Source organism: Ursus americanus, chromosome 1 (assembly GCF_024610735.1).
Source record: "Ursus americanus isolate L20-20 chromosome 1, mUrsAme1.1.p, whole genome shotgun sequence".
NCBI lineage: Eukaryota > Metazoa > Chordata > Mammalia > Carnivora > Ursidae > Ursus > Ursus americanus.
In genome coordinates this window covers 80,357,234-80,376,457 of record NC_142127.1, presented here as the reverse complement: position 1 = coordinate 80,376,457, position 19,224 = coordinate 80,357,234, and the positions used below count along the sequence as shown (strand labels likewise).

The 19,224-nt window shown below is 47.4% G+C and overlaps 1 protein-coding gene and 1 long non-coding RNA gene across 4 annotated transcripts in view; one reads left to right on the top strand and one right to left on the bottom strand.

Moving 5' to 3' along the window:
- LOC148110808 (uncharacterized) overlaps nucleotides 1-4,440 on the bottom strand; it is an 81,532-nt gene extending 77,092 nt beyond the window's left edge. The window contains exon 1 of the long non-coding RNA XR_015724839.1: nucleotides 2,305-4,440. This is a non-coding gene — a long non-coding RNA (uncharacterized LOC148110808). The remainder of the gene's footprint in view (nucleotides 1-2,304) is intronic.
- A 2,161-nt stretch (nucleotides 4,441-6,601) lies between these two features.
- Nucleotides 6,602-19,121, top strand: FZD5 (frizzled class receptor 5). Of its 3 annotated transcripts, none has more exons than XR_015724819.1 (3): nucleotides 6,602-7,251; nucleotides 7,531-15,989; nucleotides 18,842-19,121. XR_015724819.1 is itself a non-coding variant. In XM_087863033.1 (3 exons), exons 2-3 carry the CDS (start codon nucleotides 7,104-7,106, stop codon nucleotides 9,564-9,566), a joined length of 2,184 nt encoding a protein of 727 aa, XP_087719159.1. In that variant the 5' UTR covers nucleotides 6,609-6,684; nucleotides 6,927-7,103; the 3' UTR covers nucleotides 9,567-16,891. The 3 variants fall into 3 exon arrangements, 2 of the variants coding, with proteins under 2 accessions (XP_045662565.1, XP_087719159.1); XM_087863033.1 differs by lacking the exon at nucleotides 18,842-19,121 and having other exon boundaries at nucleotides 6,609-6,684; nucleotides 6,927-7,251; nucleotides 7,531-16,891; XM_045806609.2 differs by lacking the exon at nucleotides 18,842-19,121 and having other exon boundaries at nucleotides 7,531-16,891.
- The last annotated feature ends 103 nt before the right edge of the window (nucleotides 19,122-19,224 follow it).

Sequence of the window (19,224 nt, the reverse complement as noted above, 5' to 3'; positions counted from 1 at the left end):
TCCCATGTCGAGCTCCCCGCTCAGCAGGGAGTCTGTCTCTCCCTCTGCCCCTCACCCCACTCTGGTGCTCTCTCTTTCTCTCTCTCAAATAGATAAATAAAATCTTTAAAAAAAAAAAGAGTTTTTTTTTTTTTTCCCATTTGATAAGAGTCATCACATTTAAATGTTTTCGGTCATTTTTGTCTTCCTGCTAGACTAGACTCTCCATGCATCTAGTTCCCTGCTGTACTCCCTGTGCCTAGAAGATGACCAAGCCCATAATAGGTACTCCATAACTACTTGTTGCAAGAGGAGTAAAATACTCTAACAGAGGAGTGGCGGAACGGTTGCTGGAATACAGGCAACAACAACTCAGCCAGACAGGAATGGCATCTGAGTGGGTCTCGAAAACTTTTGAAGGATGAAAAACAGTTTTTCTGGTAAAAAAATAAAGGGGGGGAGTAAATTTTTGTCCTTAAATCTCCTCTAGAGACTTCTATTAGCCAAGTTTAAGCGGGCAGATCCCCATCCTAAACTCACAGACCGTGTGTAGCAGTCACGATGTTCTCAGTTGCAAGTGATAGAAAACACTGACTCAACTGGCTTAAAAAATTAGCCGTGTGTTCCATCACGTAAGAAGTCTGGAGGCAGGCAGTTCAAGCGGCCCCAATGTCATCCCTCCTGTGTGTCAGCTCTGCTCTTTCACGGCTGCAAGATGGCGTCCGCAGCAGTAGGCATTGCATGCAGACAAAATAATACCCAGCAAGAGAGAAGACCGCTTCACCCTTGGAGTAAAACCTTTTCCCCGCGCCCCTGGACAGATCTGCCTCACTGCCCCCTCCCCCCGATTGGCCAGAACTGTGCCCTGTGCACCTGTGGAACCTAAATACTGATAAGAAGGGGAGCAGCATGAGCACCTGGAGCAATCACGTGTTACTTCTTGAGGCTGGGCCTGGAGTCCTGCCCTCCCGGGGCACATGGCTGTGCAGAACAGAGTAACCTGGGGTCCCGTTAGGAAAGAAACAGGAGGTGACCCCTGAGTATCAACAGTGTTTGCAACAGTGAGCTTGGAGAAGTTCAAGGTTCTGTTTTCTTGGTGTGCATGAATAGCACCTAATACTTTCATTTATTTCTTTTTTGTGTTTTTGGCTCTGTTCCTTTCTACTGCGTTAGTAGTCAGTTGAATAAGTCAAGCACTGTATCGGTGAAAGCATGTTACGTGTGGAGTGTATGCAGGGATTCAAGTCTATAACCACACTGACTAGACAAGAGTGTGCTTTCAGGTAGGAGCTTTGATTCGGGTATTCCTGCTACTCCCTGAGAACCACTGCACTGGGCTCCGTCATGGCCTCATGCCCTTTCCTAGTGCTGATTCCTCTGTCTAGGAAGCTCTTCTCAGGTTTTTCACCTGTAGCAGATACTGAGAATTGCTTCTGTTTGATCCTTCTTCTACTAATCTAGTTGGAGAAATTGGACACTTCCAAATGACATTTCCCAGACTCTCTTGCAGCTCAGGTCTCCATATGAATTAGGTGCGGTCAACCAGGTGCATTCCGATGAGGTCCTGCAGGCCCCAGATGCAAGGACAAGGCCCCATGCTGCTTCTGTCACTGCTGGCAAGCAGAGTTTGAGAGGTAATGCCAGAGGCACTGAATGCTGGACTGAGCGTCCCGTCACTGGGGGGGCACAGCTGCTGTGGTGGTCCCTGGAACCCCACAGTCCAGGTAGCCTGCAGACTTCTGCTCCTCCAGGCTTTCCAACAATTCTGTAAGCCCCTGCTTGATTCTCAGTACTGTCTTCCTCTCCTTAAACTACCTGGAGTGGTTTCCATTTCCTGGACCAAACCCTGCCTGATAGATTGCCTACCTCATATGTAGCCACCCGGGCACAGCCTGGGTCTTCCCTGAGCCCCCGGGTTGGGCTCGGTGCCTCTGCTGTGCTCCCCCATGCCCTGCCTGGAAAGTCCACCCCTCCCCATCTTTGCCCCCTGGCACCGGTGCTTGGCCAACACCATGTGCCGCATCAATATTTACTAAACCAGAGCTTCCTCTGCCAGGATACCAGGAGGGTTCTAGTCTAGGGGCGTCCCACCTCATGTCTGCTCTGCAAAGCCCAAAGAACAAGTTGGCTCTCGGGTCACACAGGATTCTAGATGAAGGCAGAACTCCCAGCACTTTCACACATTAGCCCCCCCTCCACAACAGGCCACCCCAGAATTGAAGATTCAATCTGGTCCCCAGGAGACACATGCAAAGGAATAAGGGAAGTTGCTTATCTCCAGATTTACCTTCTGGGGGTTCTCAGGACCCTCTCTGCTGAGCTTACCTTGCAGTCTGTAGTCGACGGCAGCAGAGGCTCTGGAGTCAGGAAAATCTAAGTCGGAAGCTGTGTAACCTTGTATAACAAGTTCCAGTTTCTTCATCTATAAAATGGAAATAATAATATCAACCTTACAAGATTCTCGGGGCAAAGGAGATTATATACGTAAAATGTTATTACGGTCCTCACTGCTGATAACGGTCTCATCACTATACCACAGTCCTGTTGTTTTACCCAGTTTTGCCTACAGCCCAAACAGACTCACATGTAATTAGCTGGTACTCCTCTCTACTTTCTCCCGAGGAGTTTCTTTTACACACTGATCTGATTAACCCTTTTTGCAGGAGATCCAGCTGGGCCCGAACTTGGGGCTGGGCTGAGGAATTAACAGAACCTTCTGTCAGTTGTTCTTGACCCTAGCTGAAAATCAGGATCACCTGGAGAGTTAAAAACAAAGCAGCAACAAAAATAAAGAAATAAACAAACAAAACCAAAAAATGAGATCTCGAAAGTCCCTGAACTAGAGATTTTGATTTAAGAGGGCCCAAGCATCAGTGTTTCTTAGAGCTTCCCTGCATGATCATGATGTGCTGCTGAAGGCCACAGTTCAATGCGGGAAAGATTAGTCCTTCCATTACCTTTGGGGGCAGAGAAAGCTTTTACTTTTCTGTAATCTCCACCATGGTGCAGGAGGGGAAAGGACTAAAGATTATTGTTCAATTATTCCACTTATACTGTGAACAAGACATTCTCATAATGCACATGGAGAAATGACTCATCATGTCAATCTTCTGGTTAGCATCGTGGTTTCTCACCTAGAAGTGTCTGATCTGGTAAGAGAAGTGATCAGAAATGTGCTAGGACGGGTAAGGAGCTAGTCTGGAAACACCCGTGAGGAATTCATGTTGGCTGGCCGTGCCTCTCCTGGGCCAGCACTGTGCACGTCCGCACACTCACTGGCTGGTTGCACTTGGATTCAGGGCAAGTGAAGTGGTCCCTGCTTTGGCATAAAATTTAGCTAATATCTAAATACTGGAGATAGCTGGTGACAGCCGAGAGTGTGCTCAGACATAAAGTACAAGTGTAAAAAAAAGTGTAACTTTTTTCCCATTATTAAAGTAATATACACAAGAAAATATAGAAGATTGGGAAAACAGAAAAGTAGAATGAACCATAGTAGAAACCAATAATAATGACTAAGAACTATTATATAGTTACCAGGTACTAGACAAGGTTCTAAGCCTTCTACTGTATCAGTTCATTCACCCCTCACTACAACTCTGTGAGGTAGGTAACTATTTATATCTCCATTTCACAGGCAAAGAAAGAGTACTTGGAGCTGTTAGGTGGTTCGGCTAGTAAAGGCAGAGACAAGGTTTGGACTCATGCTGCATTTCACAGGGTATGGTTAACCTCAGAGATACAGGTCATAGGGATTCAATGCCAGTTGCTAAAGTTTAGAAAGGTAATCTCATTCATGTTGTCACTCACTCATCCATTTATTTCATAAATATTTATTGAGGGCATCTGTGTGCAGCATATCGTTCCAGGCTTGATTATGAAGATATTAAAGAGTACACAAAGTCTACCTATCATTCCTAAAGCATTGAACTCTCAGGTGTCTCAACAGAAAATACGTGTAGAAGGAACACAAATCTAGTAAGATTAAAAATGCTCCAACTATTCCCTGGTAACAAAATCCAAAGCCAGGACTTCAAAACTTTCGGAATATCACATACGTCTTTGATGCAATGTTTAGCATTGTCCTCTGTATTTTCACCAATTAATAAACACACCTTGGACGATAATTTAAATTGAATTTCAAGAATTTGGATTTGTAGATACATGTTTAACATGACAGTTGTGTCTTCAACTCAGAAATATGGCTTCTTGGATAGATGGATGGATGGATGGATGGATGGATGGATGGATGGATGAATGAATAGAAGAGAATGATTGGCAATGTTCTAGGTGCTAACAAATTGCACCTTTACAAGATTATGTAATGTTTCCCAGCTTGTTGAATAATAAATTATGACTCAGGAGAACATTTTGATTTCCATCCTTTCCATGGACCAGACAGGTAACCATCTGATTGTTGTGAGGGGTTAAATGAGGTAACGTAAATGAATTACTTAGCAGCCTGCCTCATACATGTTAAACAATCAGCATGTTTTAAACTGCCTTTAAATTGAAGTAATACATGTAAAAAAAAAACAAAAATTTAAATGATACAAGGAACTACACAATGCAAAATAAGTCTCTTTTGGCAAAGTTTTCTGCTGTTATTACTACTATTATTAGAGACCTCCAAGCAAAAATAACATTTTGCCCTTGATTAAGAGGAGAGAGGTTTTCAGTCCAGTAGATAACATCGTTTGAATCAGAACCAAGTGAAATAACACAAGTATTCTGGCTAAATTCCAACGTGAGTGATTAACATTCTCCAACTTCAAATAATTTTTATTATTAGCCACCACTTGTCCATCCCCAATAATACACATGTTGCGCAAAGGGCACAGAATGAGACAGCCCTTGCTTGACATGTTCACAGTCTGCACATACTTTCCACTGAGGGTTTCCCTTTCTTTTTGATTGCTATTCCATAGCTTTTCAACTCCCACTACTTTCAACCCTGGGATGTTTGCCGACCCAGAGTGCCAAATGTTTCCAAAACACAAAAGAGGTTAAATATGAACACCTGTAGAATTTCAGGGAATGAAAGATGTACATTCTAAACATATTTATTAATAGTTTTGATGCTTGTGAAACAATTGTATATATTCACTTTAAACTTTGAGTCTGGGATTAATGCACATATTCTTCATTATTGTCCACAAAGCCTTGTTGATGAGCAAGAGAGAGGGCTATTCTGCAATTCAGTCCCCCAGTCTGTGCAAACGGGGTCCAGGACAGAAGAAGGACAATGACTGCGGTCTATCTCAGCCCTTTAGTCCAGTCCTGACTCCCTGAAGTACTCAGGCCCTCCTGCTTTTTTTCCGCCTTCTTCCCAGAGGAAGGAAGGGGTGGGGGAGCGGGAAACAATTCAAACCCTCTTTGTAAGCGTGTGAATGAATTTCAAGAATGCTGAACACCTCAGTCTTCTAACCTAATTAGAACACGTAGAAAAGAGGCATTTTAAGAACATTTAAAACTTGCAGCATAATAACCTATCTGGAGAGCGCCACTGTGTGTCCCAGGGCACCCAGCGGGTCTTCCCGCCGGCCGGGGCTGCTCCTTGCGCCCCAGCTCCTCAGAGGCGCGCGAGTGCGCGGCTCAACAGCAGGCGGCCCCGGGGACCCAGGCGCCCACCCATTACCGAGCCTCGAGCCAGCGCCGCTTCTCCCTGCAGGCGACTTTGCAACTGCCTGGGATTTTAAACTTCGACTGATAAAGGGCTCACATCTCTCGAGTCTTCCAAAGACAGAAAGAAAATCACTTTCTTATCACGGCTAAGATTTTGTGACGAAATGCTAAAGTAAAGGTTGAACACTGGGGGATACAGATAGTACATGGGGGGGGGGAGTGGTTAACATTGGGATGCAGCTACATGGGTTCGAATCCCGAGTTACCATTTGAGCGCCTACTATGTGCCAGGCGCTCGGAATACCGGAGTGAAAATTGCCTAGGTTGCGGCTTTCTTGGGAAAGTATTAGCTTGGTTGCCTTGGTCAAATGTCAAAACCTTTGTTCCTTCACCTGTAAGGAGTACCTGTCTCACAAAACTGTAAAGATCTGAGATCTTGTGTTAAGATATAAACGATTAACGCACTGTCTGGCACACAGTAGGGGCTCAATAAGCCTTCACTCTTCTCTCAGTGTGAGCTCACCTGGTAAGAGGACCGCGCAGAGCGGAGACAGGTGCCACGGTTAAGAATGATTCTTCGAGCAATTCTTTTAAACAAGCGCTGGAAGCTAAGGATTTTTAGCTACAGAGAGACCTGGTAGGGGCTCTGGAAGCAAGGGTTCATGAGCTACTCTATTACAAGAAAAGTGAGCCCCGGACCGTGGAAGCCCGCAGCGAACTCGGTAGGGACTTCCAGCAAAGGTTTCCCGCCTGGGGTCTCAAGAAGGAGAGATTAGCATTCGCCCCGCCTCCATCGCTTTCCGGCCTGCTATTGGCCCGCTCTCCCCGGCGGCCAACTCCGGGCGGGGCCGGAGGGCGCTGGGGGAGAGGCCGAGCCCGCGGGGCAGTGGGCGGGGACGCGCGGAGAACGTGGCGGGGCAGCCCACCAACCAAGCCCCAGCGCGAGGGGGCGGGGAAGGGGCGGGGCCTCCCGGCGGGCTTTAGAGGCAGGTGACCCCGGCGGGGCGGGACAGGCTAGTCGGCCCGCGTCTGTGTCTCGGCTGCTGTCGCCGCCGCACACCGTTCTGTAACCCTCTGGAGGTGGGCGAAAGAGTGAGAGAGCGCGGGGGAGGAGCCGAGCCGGGCGCGTCCCGGGAGCGCCGCCACCGCCCCCAGGAGTCCGCTGGAGCGCGGAGCCCCCTGCAGGGGAGGAGGCGATCAGCGGGCTGGACGCGGCGGCGGGCGAGCACCATGCAGTCCTGGCGGGGCCAGCGCCGGCTGCTCGCGGTGCAGTGAGGCAGCGGGATCCCCTGGCTGCCGCACACCGCCTTCCTCTCGCCCAGGTGCTGCCAGACGCGCTTGCCCTTCGTCCGGCTCCCGGACCCCGGTGGAACGCACGGCCTGCTCCTGCTCTGCCCCGCTCGGATCATGCTGGGGGCCCCGGAGGAGGAGAGGGCGAGTGACCGGCCTGTGGCGACCGCGTTCAGGGTGCGACCCCCTCTCTGAGACGCCCTCACCTGATGCCATGTGCCGCGCCTCGGATACCCAGCCTATCGTCAAACTTTCCGGGTGCCAGCCCGTCTCGAAGTCGCATTTCTGAGCGAGTGTCCCAGGGACGGAGCACCCAGGCTGGCTGCCGACTATCTGCTTCTCTTGGGATCCGCGAAGGTGAGGGCCCGCGCCTTCCCCTTTCTCCCTGTTCTCTGCCCGGCTCCTCCTCCCTTTTCCAGGCAGCTGAGCTCTCTGACCCCGGGGTACACCCCGGAGGGCCCAGTGTGGAGGGAGGCGGGGGTGGGGTGGGGATGGGCTGGGAGTCAGTAGTTTGGTTCCCGGAGGTGGAGGGGAGGGAAGGGAGACGTTAACTTAGAGATTTGGAGAGCGCTTGCGGGGACTGTGCCGTTGACTCCCCTCTAATTGGGAGTGGTTGCAATTTTTCTTCTCCCCCAGCTTCTTTTTTAAAGAGTACTTTCCCTGGAATCGGAGCCCTAACCGTCCCTCCCCACCCTATCTGGCGAAGAGCAGAGCGCTGCCTGCGGAGGCAGCGCCTTCCCGAAACAGTTTATCTTTGGACGGATTTAAGAGAAAAAGAAACCAACAGGTTGCCAGCCCCGGCGCCACACACAAGTCGGCGGAAAGGCCGGCCCGCTCTCCCCTGGCTGCGTGGGCCCCGCGCGGGCTGCGGCAGGCGAGGCGAGCGGAGGGAGGGGGCTATGGCTCGGCCTGACCCGTCCGCACCGCCTTCGCTGCTGCTGCTGCTCCTGGCGCAGCTGGCGGGCCGGGCGGCGGCTGCCTCCAAGGCCCCAGTGTGCCAGGAAATCACAGTGCCCATGTGCCGCGGCATCGGCTACAACCTGACGCACATGCCCAACCAGTTCAACCACGACACGCAGGACGAGGCTGGCCTGGAGGTACACCAATTCTGGCCGCTGGTGGAGATCCACTGCTCGCCGGACCTGCGCTTCTTCCTGTGCTCCATGTACACGCCCATCTGCCTGCCGGACTACCACAAGCCGCTGCCGCCCTGCCGCTCGGTGTGCGAGCGCGCCAAGGCCGGCTGCTCGCCGCTCATGCGGCAGTACGGCTTCGCCTGGCCGGAGCGCATGAGCTGCGACCGCCTCCCGGTGCTGGGCCGCGACGCCGAGGTCCTGTGCATGGATTACAACCGCAGCGAGGCCACCACGGCGCCCCCCAGGCCCTTCCCGGCCAAACCCACCCTCCCAGGACCAGCGGGGGCCCCGGCCTCCGGGGGCGAGTGCGCCGCCGGGGGCCCGTCAGTGTGCAAGTGCCGGGAGCCCTTCGTGCCCATCCTGAAGGAGTCGCACCCGCTCTACAACAAGGTGCGCACGGGCCAGGTGCCCAACTGCGCGGTGCCCTGCTACCAGCCCTCCTTCAGTCCCGACGAGCGCACGTTCGCCACCTTCTGGATTGGCCTGTGGTCTGTGCTGTGCTTCATCTCCACCTCCACCACGGTGGCCACCTTCCTTATAGACATGGAACGCTTCCGCTACCCTGAGCGTCCCATCATCTTCCTGTCCGCCTGCTACTTGTGCGTGTCGCTGGGCTTCCTGGTGCGCCTGGTGGTGGGCCATGCCAGTGTCGCCTGCAGCCGCGAGCATAGCCACATTCACTACGAGACGACAGGCCCTGCGCTGTGCACTGTCGTCTTCCTGCTGGTCTACTTCTTTGGTATGGCCAGCTCCATCTGGTGGGTCATCCTGTCGCTCACCTGGTTCTTGGCAGCTGGCATGAAGTGGGGCAACGAGGCCATCGCGAGCTATGCACAGTACTTCCACCTGGCCGCGTGGCTCATCCCCAGCGTCAAGTCCATCACAGCGCTGGCACTGAGCTCCGTGGACGGGGACCCGGTGGCCGGCATCTGCTACGTGGGCAACCAGAACCTGAACTCGCTCCGCGGCTTCGTGCTGGGCCCGCTGGTGCTCTACCTGCTGGTGGGTACCCTCTTCCTCCTGGCGGGTTTCGTGTCGCTCTTCCGCATCCGTAGCGTCATCAAGCAGGGCGGCACCAAGACGGACAAGCTGGAGAAGCTGATGATCCGTATCGGTATCTTCACGCTGCTCTACACGGTGCCGGCCAGCATCGTGGTGGCCTGCTACCTGTACGAGCAGCACTATCGCGAGAGCTGGGAGGCTGCGCTCACCTGCGCGTGCCCAGGCCCAGACGCCGGCCAGCCGCGCGCCAAGCCCGAGTACTGGGTGCTCATGCTCAAGTACTTCATGTGCCTCGTGGTGGGCATCACGTCGGGCGTCTGGATTTGGTCCGGCAAGACTGTGGAGTCGTGGCGGCGCTTCACTAGCCGCTGCTGCTGCCGCCCGCGGCGGGGCCACAAGAGCGGCGGCGCCAGGGCCGCCGGGGACTATGAGGCGAGCGCGGCGCTCACGGGCAGGACCGGGCCGCCGGGCCCCCCCACAGCCGCCGCCGCGGCCGCCGCCTACCACAAGCAGGTGTCCCTGTCGCACGTGTAGGAGGCCGAGGCCCAGAGGGGCCGGGAGTTGAGGGAGGGGGGGTGTTTTGTTTGGTAGCTTTGCCAAGTTCACTTCCGTTTACCTTCTTGGTGCTGATGCCCCCTCCTGGGGCAACTTGGAGAGCGGGGGAAGGGGCCCTTTCAAGGGAGTACCTGTCCCGGGACTTCTCAAAGGGGCTCAGCTCACGTGTATTCTATTTTGCGTTTCTTACTACCTTTTTTTTTTTTTTAGGGGAACCCTGTTTTTAATTTATATGTAGTTTTCTTAATTTTTAACTTTGTTGCATTTTGGCAACAAAATTTACCTTTGCTTTGGGGGCTTTACAATCCTAAGGTTGGCATTATAATGAAGTTCCGCTTGGTTCAGGTTTCTTTGAACTGTGTGGTCTAAATTGGGAAAATATATTTCCTATACTTGTGTCTTTAAAAAAAAATGTGAACAGTGAAAGCTTAGGTTTGCTATGACTGGGAAGTTGTTGGGTGTGCTTTTTCAGCTTGTTTTCTCCTTTCACTGCTTAAAGTGTCCAAGATGCTTTAAGGTGTGCTGCTTGTTTCTGTTTATAGTCCCTAAATTAGGGGAAACCCCAATTCATGCCAAGGAGGGGGAGCATAATGTGGTTAGGGCCTCCCCAAAGTGACAAGGTTAGAGAGTGTTGAACGATTTTGTGTGCCATTCTAGCTTTGTTTAGTTATCAAACTTCCCTTTCTTTTCTCTAGTACTTGTAATCATTCTTATTCTTAACAGCACCCAGCGTTGTCTTGAGTAAGTTAGAGGTGGCATTATAGAGGGCCGATATAAATATTTGGAAAAGTGAAAACCTAAGGGATGGTGTTTGGTTGAGCTTGAATTCTAGACTGGTAAAATGGCAGCTTTGTGCCAGAGAAGGAGTGGGTGGTTCTTAATAGGCTTCAGTGATCCCAATTTTTTTAAAAAGGAACTTGTGTTCTGATTTTGGTAAAAGTAAACCCCCACTCCCTTCTTCTGGAAGTACTTAGAGATAGTTGTTAAATGGACTGCTTTTTAGATTTAAGGACTAAAATGGATATACCTCCAGTAATTAAGTAAATTTCCAACACTTCTCTTATCTGCTCCACCCCCACCCACCTCCTTTATCATGTTAAACAGTCTTTTTGCTTTTCTTATTCCTCCTCTCCTGGCGAGCTGTGATTAAGAAACCACACCCACCCTTGAATGGGGTGCTTGAACTGGGGGGAGGGAGGCTGGCTACCTGTGAACAAACATTGGCAGCAATGAGGGGAAATAAGTGTCCCTGGACTTTGGACTAGTTTAATAGCCAGATATTCCCAAAGCAGCAAAACGGCTTTCTGCAGTCTCTTAAAACCAATGACACCCATAATACACTTGTGTAAGCTTTTAAAATATGGGTCAGGGTCCTGCTACTGCAGGAAAATAGCTGTCCTCTCTCCCCCACATCAGTTTGTTTCTCTCTCTCTCTCTCTTTTTTTTTCTAAGAAAGCCTATATATCGATGAGCACACACTTGCATGCACCCACATGCAAATACACATGCACTTTGCTATTAGAGAATTCTGTTTGCTTTCCTCAATCTGCTTAACCATTCCTATACGAAAGTCTCTATATGAACACACACACACACACACACACGGGTTTCTTTACTATTAAAGAATTCTGTTTGCTTTTCTAATCTGTGTAACTGTTCCTTCGTGAAGAGTGTGAGGCCACGACTTGGGGAAGGAGGTGATAGTGCATTGGCCGGCAAAATACCAGTGACCAGGGTCGAGGGGGGACTACATTTAGGAAGCTAAAATGGCAAAAACAATTAAATTTTAGAATGGCTTCCTAGGAAAATGACGAGTCTAGGCATTCGTGCTTCATTTATACCAAAGTTGGAAAAGTAAGATTTAAATCCAGGTCAGTTTTTACTTCGTGGGTATTAAGAAAAGAAATGCATAGCTCCTATAGTGAATTGAAACACTTTGCTGCAGGGAGAAGCCTGGTATTGGAGTTTGGGGACTCTCAAAAGCGGTTTGTGTTTATAAAACTGCACAAGTTAAAATTTCAGTGGATTCAACACAACTTAGTACATAGAGGTACATAACTTCTTGCTTGTCTTGTTCCTGTCCTTACTCAGAAGCTGCTTCTTAGAACCTTGGAGGAGATCCCCTGTCTGAGGGCCAGTTCTTCTGTTTTTCAAATGAGGACCTTTCTTGATCACCTTGACCTCTTCCCTCATTTAGTGTGTCTTCCCAGAAAGTACAAAGATTGTTCTGCTGCCTTCAGTCCTTGTGCTTGATTTGCCTTGTCCCCCTTACTTCTTTTTCTTTGTGCAGGAATCTAGAAACGATGCACAGTGTATCTAAAAGTGTGGCATGAAATGGATGAAAGTGGATTAATTCTTCATTTTAAAAAATTATTTTTTCATTGTGGCAACATGCCAAGCCTGAAAGAACAACCAATTTACTTTAAAAAAAAAAAAAAAAGGCTGTTGATAAAGGATACTAAGCCACAGAGAGGCAATATAGGTAATGCCTTTTGGAGTCTAGCTGCAGAACCAACTTTCTGAGGTGCCCCTCTGTTTTCAGTCTGTGTTCTCACCCCTGCCCTTCCTCTCCCTTCCCTCGCAGGTAAAGCCTACCTTCCTCCCTCAAGTCTTACTACTGTCAACCACCCCGCCCCTACCCGGTGGAGAGAGGTCAGAGCTACACTATTTTCCCTTGATTTGCATTTTTATTATGCAAACAATCCATACTCATGAAAACAAATAAAATGGAAGGTTGGGGGGGGGAGTCTAGCAACTTCTTCACAGATAGCTTTGTGAAGTTGGAGAGGATTTATGGTTCAGTTTAATGTCACAAGCACAGCTTCCAGGCTGTCCCTTTCACAGTTGCCTTTTGAGCATTGTTTCACTTTATAGATTGGGGGTGAACACTTAGAAAGTTGTCTAAAGGAACTAATGTGACTTCTTAGTGAATCCGTTGGCCAGACTCTAGGAAGGCTCTTTAACTCGTGTTATTTCCCTCCTCACATTTTGATGTTTTCTAAATTGGCTGAAAATAATTTTTCTTGGTGCCTTATTGGTTTATCTTTGCAAACCTTTGTCATCTTTCCACATGACCGTTCCCAATGACAGGCCTGTGTGGGGGTGTGTGTGTGTGTTGTGTGTAATTGTGCGCATGTACAAGCTTCAATAATGTGCCGACAGCACTGTTTCCAAGTTGGTATTCATTAGGCTGTTTCCTCCTGGGCCAGGGCTGCACTAATCCCGACACTGGCTGCCAGGAGAAAACCTCATGGATCCCACCCTGAACCTTAATAACAGCATCTGTGACCTGCACTCTCAAGCACAGAATGGGAACCCCAGAGCTAGGAAATGTAGTTGTATATTTTAATGAACTGCTACCCCTGCTAACGGGGCTTCTTTCACTTTTGTGCTCTGCAGAAAGACCAAGGGGGGCAGGAGGGACAAAGCTCTGAATAACTGCTTTCTAACACCAAATGTGGCAAACAGGACAGAGAATATCACAAATCTAGGCAGGTGTGAGGTACAGTGGCTGAGAATTGCCTGCTCCCTCTCTCCGCATGCCCTTTCTTGCCTCCAAAGTCCAGTCCAGTGATCCTGGGAAGAAAATATGCCTGGAGTGGGGGAGGGTGATTCTGAGGGGAAAAAAGCTACCGAGACATTAAAGCGGGGCAAAGGGTGGGCAGGATGTAAGTAACTAAGTAACGTGACTCAGAACTCTGGAAGGCTTCTAGCAGCTCAATGACAATTATAGGATTTATTTCAGCCCGGATATGGTCTGTGCTACATCATTTTGAAACAATATTACTTCATGTGTTACAAACTGTATGTATAGTGTGTGTGTGTTGTGGGTGTGTATATACATAATATATATTATATATATATGAGAGATTTAGTGACTTTCGATACGGGTTTGGTGCAGGTGAATTTATTACTGAGCCAAATGAGGCACATACCGAGTCAGTAGTTGGGAGTCCAGGGCATTCAGTACTTTTTCTGACGTTCACATATGTGGAGTGCCTATCATGCAGCGTCCTCACTGTCGTGTCCAATCCAGAACTCACAAATCAGAGCCAGCGATATTTTATTTGTAGACAATCAACTTGAATCTATAAATTATTATTGGCAGATGATTATAATTTTGAATCCATGACATTAACAAAAGGAAACCCAGAGCATCTTGGTAAGTTGTGTTTCTTGTTTTGTTCCTGGAAGTCCGTAGAACAGCGGTTGTGTTAGTCTCAAGATACTTAATTTGCTGACCTTATTATTTCAGAAAAGATTTTGTATGTATTATATTTGTGGGAAGGTAAAATAATGGTTTGAATTTTTATCAAATATGGAGAGTAGTTATTTATGAAAAACAAAGAAATGTCTATTTTTGTTTCTTTGTTCCCGATTGATGTAGATAAATTTTAAAGTGCATTAAAGCAATGGTAAAGAAAATAAAAAGATGCTGTACACGTCTTTTTCTCCTCATGCTTTTATGGAGACACACACTACTTTCTAAGAGTCCCTGAAGAGATAGGTGGATTCTGACTTCGTAATCAGATTTCTCAGAGGTACTTAAAGTGGCAGTGTTTTTTATTAACATGAAAATCAAGCAAATTCCAGTTGCCAGAAGTAAAACTAATGGACACGTTTTACTCGAATATACTTTATAGGTGTCTCCTGCCGATCCTGTGATCGTATCATGATTCACTTGAAGAAATGAAGGAAAATACACGTTAGACCAGAGACATTGCTTGAGATTGTGTCCTATTTTATCAGCCATCCCCCTGTACTCTCTACTGAACCTCTTTGAATAGAAGTGATGCTGTTGTTTTGTGTGTCTGGTTGGTGGGCAGGGACTCTTAAAACTGTTTATCATTCAGCAGTTAGACCTCCAACTTGGTATTAAGCTCTAAATACAAGCCAGGGAGCCCAGATTAGAGGATAGAAATTGATTTAGAGTTGGCACCTCCCTGATAATCTGGACAGATGCTTAGTAAACCTGAGATACCATTGTCAGCTTACTTTCTGCCGGCTGCTGCTTTGGCCAAATGCAGATTAGCCTCCAGGCTGTGAACCACCGCCTCGAGCTCATGCCGGGTATGTCAGTGTTCTCCGGCAATGCTCCGGGGCCTACGTAGTATGTAGGAGGAGCTGGGTAATTAGGAGCTTAAAATTTTGTTAGGGGGAGATAAGACAAATCCGATAAGAGGTGAATAACGATATGAGAGTATATAATTTAATGTCAGAGTGAGTGCTATGAACGTTATCAGATTCCTGTAGAAGTTAGGGCAGTTGGGAGAAGCAGAATGGAAAATACACTAGGTGGGCTGGATCTCGACAGAAGAGCAACTGTACCTCACATGTACAGGACTCTATGGTTGGCACATCTTCCCGGGGCTTTCGCATTGCTCATTTCCCCCCAGTGGAAAAGGGGGTAAGGGCGAAGCCACAGGCTGGAGCCAAAGGGACTGTAGAAACTTAGCAGGTTGGAGAAATAGGTGGGTCCAGAGTATTACTGGTGATAATTCTTTTAGTGATCCAGAGGTCTTTGGTTTGTCACTAATGGAGACAGGGTTGAGAGGCAGTAGAATGGTTATGCTTAAGACTTGGCAGCTTGGGGTGCCTGGGTGGCACAGCGGTTAAGCGTCTGCCTTCGGCTCAGGGCGTGATCCCAGCATTATGGGATCGAGCCCCACATCAGGCTCCTCCGCTGTGAGCCTCCTTCTTCCTCTCCCACTCCCCCTGCTTGTGTTCCCTCTCTCGCTGGCTGTCTCTATCTCTGTCGAATAAATAAATAAAATCTTAAAAAAAAAAAAAAAAGACTTGGCAGCTTGATGGCTAGGGATTCAAGTTCCAGCTCCACCATTTATGGGCTGTGTGATCCTGGACATATTAATCTAAGGATTTCAGTTTTCTCATCTGTGAAAGGGGGAGAATAGTACTTATCTTAGGGTTGAGAGGATCCAAAGGATTAGATCAGGTTTAGGTAAGGCAAGGAGGAAGTGACTGTTCAGTCATGGAATGGAAAGGGAATTGATAGGATCTTTTGGGGTTCCTATTTAAAAATGTAGATTACCAAACTTAAGCTCCAGGAATTGAAATTCAGTAGGTCTGGGCCCCAAGAAGCTGCTGCCCCCCCCCTTTTTAGTAAACTTTATTTTGGAATTATTTTGGGTTTACAGAAAAGTTGCAGAGACAATCCAGTTTCTGTATACCCCTTTCCTATTTGGCCCTAATGCTAACACATCATTGTAACACACTGTCAAAATGAAGAAGTCAACACTGGCACGTTACTATTAACTCCAGACTTCCTTTGGATCTCACCAGATTTTCCACTAATGCTCTTTATCTGTTCTAGGATCCAATCCAGGATTCCACATTGCATGTAGAGAAGCTTCATTTTTCATAGGCCCTTTCAGCTGATGAGAGGTAGGTGGTCTGGGGACCATATCCTGAGAAATAATAGGACAAGTAAAGGACCGAGCAAGGTCAAATTGCCCCATCCTTGCCTTCATTTGAAGGTGTGGTTTTGAAGCAGAAGGGGATAAATTGGTGGAGGGGTGGATATAGAAGGCTGGTATTAAAAAGTTGGAATGGAATCCCCCCCATAAGATGAGAGGGCTACCTTAGGAAGTGAGGCATCTTTTCCTAATGCCGGATGAAATGAGTCTTGGAGCTGGAAGGTGGAGATGCTACTGAGACCCGAGGAGATCCACCTCAGGTTGTGGGCAGGTCAGGGGAGTGAACAAGGGTAGTGTGCAGGGATCAGCTGCTTTGGGGAAACCAGGAGCTCTCTCAAGTAGGTGACTATAGAGGATTCCAAGGGGCCGGATGGCCTGGAAGCCACATAAATCCTGTATTTCCTGGAACCTGGTAGAAATGCTTGGGAAGTGGGTCATAGTAGTAACCAACATCAAGCATTGCCACTGGATACTAGCAGAGGGGAGATGATCTTATTGAGGGAGGACTCTAATCAGCGGGAGGGGAACACAATGAAATCTGCTTTTGAGACTCCATTCCAAAATGAGGAGATAATGGGGCCCCGATCTGGGGGGCTAGAAGGTTAGTAGAATTGAGAATGGTAAGATGATGAAGGAATAGATGTTTTAAGAAAAAGCTAGCAGGGGTACCTGGTGACTCAGTTGGTTAAACATCCAAGTCTTGATTTTGGCTCAGGTCATGATCTCAGGGTGGTGAGATCAAGCCCTGCCTCAGGCTCTGGGCTGGGTGTGGAGCCTGTTTAAGATTCTTTCTTTCTTCCTCCTTCTACCCCTATCCCCTGCCCCAATGCTTGATGACTCTCTCTAAAAAAAAAAAAAAAAAAAAACAAAAACCACCCAAAAAAACCCCAAAACAAAACTACTAGCAGAATAATTTGAGGTCTTGAAGTGGATGCCATTGATAACCTTCTTGAGGACCTTAGGTTCTGCGGCGATCACCAGATTTCTCTAATCCATTCAGATTACTTAGTTCCCTTCCCAGCAGTTAAAATCATTAACACCTAACCTGTTCCTTCTTAAAAAGAACGTTAAGCCTTTTTCATTTGATGTCAGATTCCTCTTCGTTTTTTTTAATTCTTTCTGCACCCTAGAGATCCCCAACCACAAACCAGTATTCTTAAAATTTGTATCACATTAAGTACGTATTCTTAAAAATAGTGGAAATTGCCTCTGAAACCAAGCTGCTTGCACCTGTGATCTACAGGAATCGGCTTTGCTGAAGGGCTCCTAGATCTTTTGCTTTCTTGCGGTCACAGTGTCTGGCCAACCAGGTTAGTAAGTGGCTAACAACTAGGTAAGACTTCAGGCAATCGAATCCTTACCTCGATAGATGCGGCATGTTATCTACAGATTCAAGTGCATTTCGAGGTAGCCCTGTACTCAAGAACGCAGCTTCTGGGTGAGGCAGCAGTTGTAGTCATTTCCCACGTGAGTAGAGAGGTCTTGGTGATGAAAGATTTTAGCTAATTCATATGCTGTGGCTCAAGACTTCTCCAAAAACATTGTATGGCGTGGATAGAGAGGGAATGGTTCTCCCATAAATACTAGCTTCAGCATTCTTTTTTAAAATCAAGGAATAGTGTATTTATACATATGGGAAAACGAAACCAGGAAATGAACCTTGAACTGTTATAAAACCAAGATTCAGTGGTGTTGCATTTCAATAATGTATGGGCATACATGGGGTACATTAAGAGTAAATGTCGAAGAGAAGGTCGTGATGGAATCTGATACAGCAAGAAGCAAGTTTCTCTTTAACCAGAAGCATTGGGCCTTAAGAATGTCTGCTGGAGAGCAACCATTTTTGAGCTATAAAAATGTCAATTTCATTTGGCTCAGACATGTATTTCAGACCTTTGTCTTCCCCTTGTAAGACTTAAAAACTCAGTTCACAATATTATCAAAGTTTCACCGAAGTCAGTATTCCAATAAGGAAAAAAAAACTAAAACTGAAGATAAAGGAGTTGAGGTAGTTAAGATATTCTTTTATAGTCTTATTTGGGGAACAAACTCTTCCTAGTCACGAAGCCCTGAGAAAACTGCCGTAGTTACTGCCCTACTAGTGACTAGTTTCTATGCCCTCTGTCAGAGAACTTGCTAGCTTTCAGGGATGTTTATTACTTTTACCCTACGTTTGACTCAATTTCCTATGTATCAAAATGGCCGTACTGCCATCGAGAATTAAAGCCAAAAGGGAAAGAACGATTTGTGATTCGACTTATTCTACCAACTTGCGCTTGAAGCTAGTCATGTCCAGGGTTCCTCCCCCCCCAGATTTTTATTCAACCTTTGACCACTCCTGTCAGCACTATGCTTAGTAGTTGGCACAGTAAGGGGTAGTGTCTTACAGTGATTTCTGGTAGATTGCCCTTCTGAATGAAATCAGATCATTGAAACTCGTCAGCAGTTTATCAACAACAAAGTGATCTGCTGAAGATTTGACCTTCGGTAGTGAATTAAGGTGGATGAAAATACAGCAAGATTGTCAGGGTTTAGAGTATTGCTCAACCTGGGTGGCTAGGGTCTTAAGCCTTATGAAGATCTGGCCATATTTCTCACTGAAATGTGAGGGTATTTTAAAGTCAAAACATGTGGGTGGTTTTTCTTTACAGCAACCACAAATGTAGTTCTTCCATTTACTTTCCTAGATTTTAACTGCTTAAAATCCTCATATAACTCACATTCTGTTTCTATACTATTCCTGTAATTCCTCTCTCTCTGGTATATTCCACCTAATTTAATCTTCCAGTGTGCTTTTTTCCCTCTTGGCACAATAATTAGCTGTCCAAAGATGCCATCTCCTGCACAATGCCTCGGAGTCCTGCGGCCAGTGATTCCAAGTGTACGACATGATCTTCAGGTGGAAGAGAGCAGAAGCCAAAGAAATACACGATGACACTGTAACTAGAGGCAAGGGTCAAACCAAATCATGAATGGTGAGTTTGAAAATGCTTTAAGACCCCACTCGCCATTAGAGCTGACTGAAAGCACTGAAGTTAGGCAGAGATGTAATGCTATGTGAACTGAAAGGTTATAAACACACTAGCCATATTTTAATTAAAATAGAGTTTATTAGCTTTTAATATAAACATGAGGAAGAAAAACCACGTAAGTTGTAGCATTCTTTTCAAAATAAAACTGCAATCAATACTTGACTCTCCAAG